Below are 7,654 nucleotides of genomic sequence, written 5' to 3'. Positions count from 1 at the left end.
TTATTGGATGTTTAATTGCTCTTTTAGTTGTTGTTTATTTGTTATTTAGTTGTTGTGAATTCAATTAAATATTATTGGATATTATGTCTATTTATTGGATGTTTAGTTGTTATTTTAGTTGATGTTTATTTGTTATTTATTTGCTATTTAGTTGATGTGAATTCAATATTATTGGATATTATGTCTATTTATTGGATGTTTAGTTTTTGTTTATTTGTTATTTAGTTGCTATGAATTCAATATTTAATCCTCTTACGATTGCCTGTTGAATCATTGATGCAATATAAGTCTGTTTGTAAATACTGGTACGCTCTCATTAGCAATCCTAAGTTTATCAAGTTGCACATTAAGTACAACTGCAACAACAATGTATGTGTCCTTCTCAAGCACTGCCTTCTAACGTTCTTAGGAGAGAAAGAAAACATGTTATCCTTGGTCTGCAGGAATGGTTTCTCTTTCGTAAATTTAGATGTCGATTTGTCATTATATAAGAAGCAGCTGTGCTTATAGCTTTTAGGTCATTGTGATGGCATTATTTTCCTATCAAATTACAGAGATGATATAGTTCTATGTAACCCTGCAACTAGGGAGTCCATGGCACTCCCGGAATTGTCTCTCCCTTGTTTTTCGTCAATCTCGAACTTGATCCCACAAACTAGTGCCTTAGGATTTGGTTATGATGCTAAAGCACATCACTGTAAAGTTGTTAGGATAGTTTCGTACTGGGAGGAGCAGAGTGGGAGTGACTTACGCCACCATTCAGGGTTGAAGTATATTCTTTGGCAACTAGTCCTTGGAAAGAAATTGACGTCATGGTCCCCGCGCATGTCTGGTATTCTCCATGTTTCGAGACATACTTTAATGGAGCATTTCATTGGTATGCCATTGACACTAACAGAAACGAGGGATACCAAAATTACCACATGGGGAATGAAGAGTTTCAATTAATACCGATTCTAAGTGACCTCCCCTTGTATGATTATTCAATGTGCCGAAGTCTTTTGGATGTTTAGTTGCTATTTTAGTTGCTGTTTATTTGTTATTTATTTACTATTTAGTTGTTGTGAATTCAATATTATTGGATATTATGTTTGTTTATTGGATGTTTAGTTGCTATGTTAGAATTTACTTGATGTACTGGAATGGATCTAGAATTGAGTTGTTGTTTAGTTGGTTTTTTTTTTTTTTACAATTTATGTCTTTTTATTGGCTGTTTTGATGGTATTTGATATTTATGTTAGGGTTATATTGTGTACATGATGTTTGATGGTGTTGGATATTTATGTTTCTCAACAGGGATCCCATGTGCACATGTTGTCTTAGTGATGTTATTGATTCAAGAGAGACCAAAGAACTATGTTGACAATTGCTACCATAGGTCAACTCAAATCCAGCTGTATTCTAACTTTATCTACCCTATCCGAGGAGTCAATCAGTGGGAACCAGTCCCATCAATGGATCCAATACTTCCTCCAATTCAGAGGAGGCCACCTGGTAGGCCTAAAAAACAAAGGAAAAAGACTACTGATGAACAACAAAATGATCCTAGTAGGGGCAAAGGACCCTAGAAATTAAGTGCAAGAAATGTGGTAAAGCAGGCCACAACATAAAGATTTGTAGAAGTCAGGTCAGAGGTAATTCTAGGCTTAACACACCACTTCCTTCAGCAACAACACATCCAGCAGCCTTAATTGGTCCACCACCATAGTTTCCATTATCTTCAACTGTTCCACCTTTCACTGCTGCCAGAGCACCAAAATTACCAGTCAGTATTTAAGTCTCCGCAATCTCTATTTTTTCCTTTAACTAACAACTATCACATATTGGTATTTACAGTTTAGGAGGCCTTCTGCAATAATTACCCAAGTGCCACTTCCCACCACCTCAACAACAACCAAGTCTATATCAACATCTGATCAAAGGAAGAAGATTGAAAGGGCTGCAGGAGGACAAATCCCACCACCTCAACAACAACCAACTCCATATCATGTTAGATGGATGTTGCAGTCACCTTCTCCATCGAAAAATGCAATGATGCAGGATTCACAAGAATCAATTTCTAGTTTCAAACCAAAGAATGTTGATGGATGTTGACAAGAGCTTCAATATGTGTTGATGTATGTTAACTGCCATTTTTTGTGTTGATAGATGTTACCTGTCATATTTTGTGTTGATGAATGTAAAGTGCCATCTTTAGTGTCATTTTTTTTATATGGCATAATGACTTAGGCAATATGGTATGGTTGCCAAAACCATATACCATGATATATGGAAACATTTGAATGTAAATTGATGCAAATGATAATAGAAACAATATTACATTTTGTTATGAAATTTTTAGCTGCTCAAAGTCCAATCTCAGTAGCAATTTTTAGCTGCTCAAATCTTATATCAAGATACAATTACAAGCTCTTTGGTGCAGATAGGTCAGGTATGTCCCTCTGGTATTTATATTTATTCGGATTTGCTAAATGATTCTTCATAATCTCACATATTGGTCAAAATCATCAAAGAAAATCACTCTCCAATAGATAAATATGAGAAGAAAAGGGAATTGAACGTGCAATGACTTCATTACTCTTAAAAATTTCAAGTCAATCAGAAAGTAAACTCACCTATACAATCACGTTAAGACCACATATATGTGCCAATCAGAATTCTTCTGCGTCAACACAAGTAAAGCAAACTTCCTTCCATGTCTTGGCACTGTTTACTTTCCGTGCTGCATCAACATCACCCTGGAATTATTTAAGCCTCACAAGTGTAACATCCAACTTGGCCCAGTTAGATATAAATGCAAATATGATTTTTGCAGCTTTATAGAGCTCTTCATCAAACAGCCGGTCACCAACATTTTGAAGATTAGCCACATTTGGCATGAGAATGAATTCTTCAATTTCACCCAGTCTATCAATCTTTGTATATGCATATATGAGTTCACTGTCCACCTTGGGCTCCTTGACCTTCTCCCTGACTATCAGAAGATACCTCACCAGATCAGGGTAGACATTAGCATCCTCAAAAGCTCTGATAACCTCAAGGAAGTGAGTAACATCATCTGCACGAATAAATGACTCGATTGCATCACTCACCAGCCTTTCCCTTAGTTGTGCCTTTGCCACCTGACTCCAAACAACATCTTCTTCACCTCGAAAAGAAAATTCCACAGCTCGATCAATACTTCTAATCTTATCCAATAAAATGTTGACGGCTTGAACATTTAAGTTGAATTTTTTGAATATTGCAAAAGCATCTTCATATAGTTGAGCTTCCACAGTCACTTCTCCAACTGTAGGTCTATCAAAATTATCTAGCCTGTTGATATAATCCATAACTCTAGATGGATATGCCTTGATAGCTGTCAAAATAAGTATATTTTGAAGTTTGAAGTTCCCACTGAATGCAAAGTTTTGGAGCACTATCTTCTCAACAAGCTCAATCAGTTCATGGGGCAAGTCAGCAGTCATGAAGGCTTTAACGGCTGCAGAAACTTGTTCTGGACTTTTGCTTTCTGGCAAAGAAGTCGACATAACCTGATCAATTAGATTTCTTCTATATTCATTTTCAGGATTTAGAACCTTGTCCCAAAGATCAGCATCCATCCTCTCTACAACATACCTGCAATCAAAGGATGAACTATTAAGTCACTAAGAAACAAAGATCTGATATACTATCGTACATAACTAAAGGATTGAATACCTGGCCTGCAATTTGAGCAACGAGTTCTTATTTGTGACATTCATAAGTTCGTCATCACATTGTCCTCTTCGGTAAGCCACAACTGCCAAGGTGGGATCACGTTTCTCACAGTACTTACCAACGACCTGGGAATCGTAGTAAGGGTTGGTTGTGAGGAAGTGCTCTGGATTATTATTGCTTTCAATGATTATTTTCCCAGAGCATTGTGGACACGCACATCTTGGCTGCCCTCACTTACAAGATCCTCCAAGAACTGTGTAAGTAAACAGAGTCAATTTCTGGAAACCAAATGCCAAAAAATGAGAATCACATGATAATGGAGAGATGAAAACATGGACACAAGATCCACTTAAAAATTCACCTCTTCTCGCATTCATCCACAAGGGGCTCGACTACTAGCAAAGAACGTACTGAGAGAATGAGACCTTTAATAAAATCTTCAGGGCATTCATCGTCTAGTAACTGTCCCACCACCAAAGGTGCATTCCCAGGGTTTACCTATCAAAACAAGCAAACAAGATCATAATTACTCTTGTTTAGATTAAATTCACACAGTATGCCAGTGAACATATCTAGTGAAGAATATCACATACCTTCTGAACATAACCTTCAATGTAACGAAGCATATTGTTTGTGTAGAGGTAGTGAGTGAGATCAGGGATAAACCCAAATCGGTCACAAACATTAATCAAGGGTCTGGTATCAGGAAGCTTGGCTTTCATCAGAAAGTTCTTCATCTTTTCAGCATCATAAAAGTTTGATTCCCTGGTTACGCGCTCAACCTCCTTTATTTGTCCAGTTTTAGCAGCGACCTCAATATACTTTTACGTATATAAGGATCCTCACTGTCCCATAACCGGAAGTAAACAACATAGTTAGAAATAGTTGTGTTATGGCCAGTCAAACAAAGGAAATTTCACGTCTGTTAAATAGCTTACCTTGAGCTTAAATAAGATCCCAGGAAAAAGTACAGTCCTTCATAATCTCACATAACCTTTGGAACTCCGTTGTTCGCTTATACTGCTTGCAGAACTGGAATGCACGATGTGCAGTCATCTAGAGGTATTTGAAAAATAGAAATATTGTGTCATTCCAAATAAATATGTAAAACAAATGTTACTATTATCAATGAAATAAGGCATTCCCGACATTAACACAAAATAAGACACTCATTCCAGTATATGTCCACTATAAAAGTGTGCAGACCAAGTCACCAAGAGCATAATCAAGTTTTGTTGACCACATTCTCTTTCTAATAATGAATTGTCATATATTCCTCAAAGTATCCTTTCAAGATTTAAGATTCTAATACAAGAAATAACAAACCATTAATTCTACTAAATCATAAATGATCACTGTATGAGCAAATTCAGGTGAATCATAAATGATCACACTGTAAAGCACTGAAGGGTTAGGTACTCAAATCTGATAAAAAAATAGCATGCAAGAACATAGTGGTACTTAAATCATAATGCTCCAAATGAGTGTTCCGAATTTCATATAGTCAAAAGTTGAAGAAATGAGCAGAGTTTATGGGAAGTTGAAATACTGAATAGAGTGCTTCCATTTTGTTATTCGGGATGTTTAATCAATGCATATATTTATTCAAAATTGATATAAATAGTTAAACAAACCTCAAATTTATATTGAAATAATTATTATCAAATCGTAAATTCATGCTCAAAATTTCAAAATACCTTAATTTTATTCTAAACCCTAAATTCCAAAATAATTCAATTACATTCTAAACCTTAAATTAAAGTATTTTTGAATTTGGGGTTTAAAATTTAATTAAATTATTTAGAATTTAGGGTTTAGAATGAAATTGAATTACTTTGGAATTTGGGGTTTAGAGTAAAATTAAGGATTGTTTTGCATGTTTTAAAAGTTGGGGGACCTAAATTCAAGTGCCTGAAAAGTTCAATGACCGTTTATATAATTTACCCTAATTTTCTAATGGTGGTTTAAGTTAGGGGACCATATTGCAAATGGAATAAATGTTGGGGGACTGTATTGCAAGTTTTAAAAGTTGGGAGACCTAAATGCAAGCTTCAAAAATGTTCAGTGACCATTACTATACTTTACCCTTAAAAAAATTCAAACGCGTTTTCATTTACTATCATGATGTGATTATCTGAAGATAATATTTTAATCTCAAATATGATTGATAATTCCTAAGGCTTAGAGAAATTTCAAAATTATCGAATGATCAATTAGAGTTTGAAAAAATTCAAAGAATCGCTAGCTTTAAATGAGTCTTAAAACGACTAAATCACTTTACCGTATTCATAATGTTGGACCATGCATTTTGATATAATACTTTAGGATAAAATATTTTTGGATTTGATTGAATTTTTTTAAAATTTTCAATAATAATTCAAAGTCGATAAAATTTAAATTTGAACACAAAACAATTTTCTAAGCAAATAGTACTAATATTGTTCTTGTGGTATCGATACTAAAGTTAAGAGAAGTATCGATACTCCCATGGTAGTATTGATACTACATTTTTTCAAAGTGTTCAAATTTCATAATGCAAAATTAGTACATATACTCTAAGAGTATCGATACTACTTTACGTAGTAGTATCGATACCATGAAACCTTAGTATCGATATTGGTCAAGCCCAACGATCACCAACTACTAGTTTTATTTAAATAATATAAAAGAAGTATCGAACCAACAACCAGTTGGTCTAGTGGGATGAGGCACTATATCCCTCAAGCAAGGTCAGGGGTTCGAATTTTGGCAATTGTGAATAGAGCAAACTGGGTTGGGAGGGTCGTGTTTGCCTCTACAATACCCAATTTGGATTAGTCGATCAATAGATCAGATACTGGTGGTTATACCAAAAAAATAAAGTACCGATACTCCAAAAGGCAATATCGATTTTTTGTAGTAAATTAGTCCCCAACGGCTTTAAAACATCTTCAGTGGTTAAAAATGACCACAAGCTCATTCTAACTTATAAAAATAAGTGAATGACACTTGGTTAAAACACATATCCAAGTAATCTAGATCAAGATAAAAGCACTCTCACTCTTTATTTTATATATTCTCTTATACATAGCGTTTTGAGCTCATTGCAAATCTTTGTAATTCTTTCTGGTGAGATTATTTCTTGTAAACACCTACCTTTAAAGGTATTTCTTGTTTACATTTTTAATCCATATTTGTAAAAGGGGAGTGGTTCTAGTTTAGCCTTGAAAACTAGGGAATTAAAAATGTTACTTTTTGAGCCTAGAAAAAAAAATTAGTGAATTTTTTACGTGTGGAGCTAAGTTAGTGGATGTACACTTCATTAAGGAAGTTGAACCACTTTATATCACTTTGCAAATTATCTATCTTCCTTTTCTCCAAACCCAAAATTTTTAAAAGCTAAATCACCCCCTCTTGTTTATTTTAGTTGATCTTTAGAGCCTAAAAACTTCTAATAATTAGTATCATAGTTTCATTCATTAGAAGATTTAACAACCATGAGACAATCTTTGAAGAAGCTCTATCAATTCCTGATACAACCGAGAAGATGTCTTTAATATTTGACTTGTACTACCTCATGGACTCTCACTCCATCACAAAGTCTTCCTACTTCACTAGTGCCAACTACTCCTATCGGAAGAATATGATTATATTGTTTATTCAAGCCATTGACCTTTCAGTTTTTGGATGCAATCATCGATGGTTCTCCCACCCTCTAAGGAATCATTCGGAATGGACAAATAAAGATGTGAAGCTTGCCAAACTCAATGTCAAAACCATGAACATACTCTTTTGTGCTCTTGACCCGGATGACTATATTATAGTATATTTATGCTCTAATGTTAAGGAGATTTGGGACAAATAGGAGGTGACCCATGAAGCTTGCCCAACTCAATACCAGTTACGTCTTACGCTTCCCACGGTCGGTAGCACTAGGTCCTGCAGAATGATGACCTGAGAATAACACATCCACTCT

At 34.9% G+C, this 7,654-nt stretch overlaps 1 protein-coding gene and 1 pseudogene across 1 annotated transcript; one reads left to right on the top strand and one right to left on the bottom strand.

Moving 5' to 3' along the window:
* The first annotated feature begins 252 nt into the window (after positions 1 to 252).
* LOC120200415 lies at positions 253 to 1,013 on the top strand (annotated as a pseudogene).
* A 1,714-nt stretch (positions 1,014 to 2,727) lies between these two features.
* LOC120200414 (clathrin heavy chain 1-like) lies at positions 2,728 to 4,436 on the bottom strand. Its single transcript, XM_039201278.1, has 4 exons — positions 4,293 to 4,436; positions 4,111 to 4,197; positions 3,700 to 3,923; positions 2,728 to 3,618 (listed from the first exon to the last, which is right to left on the bottom strand). The coding sequence occupies exons 1-4, from the start codon at positions 4,434 to 4,436 to the stop codon at positions 2,745 to 2,747; spliced, it is 1,329 nt and encodes a 442-aa protein (XP_039057209.1). The 3' UTR covers positions 2,728 to 2,744.
* Between the last annotated feature and the right edge of the window lie 3,218 nt (positions 4,437 to 7,654).

Source organism: Hibiscus syriacus, unplaced genomic scaffold (assembly GCF_006381635.1).
Source record: "Hibiscus syriacus cultivar Baekdansim isolate YM2019G1 unplaced genomic scaffold, ASM638163v2 tig00005974_pilon, whole genome shotgun sequence".
Classification (NCBI taxonomy): domain Eukaryota; kingdom Viridiplantae; phylum Streptophyta; class Magnoliopsida; order Malvales; family Malvaceae; genus Hibiscus; species Hibiscus syriacus.
This window is presented reverse-complemented; position numbering and strand designations above follow the sequence as displayed.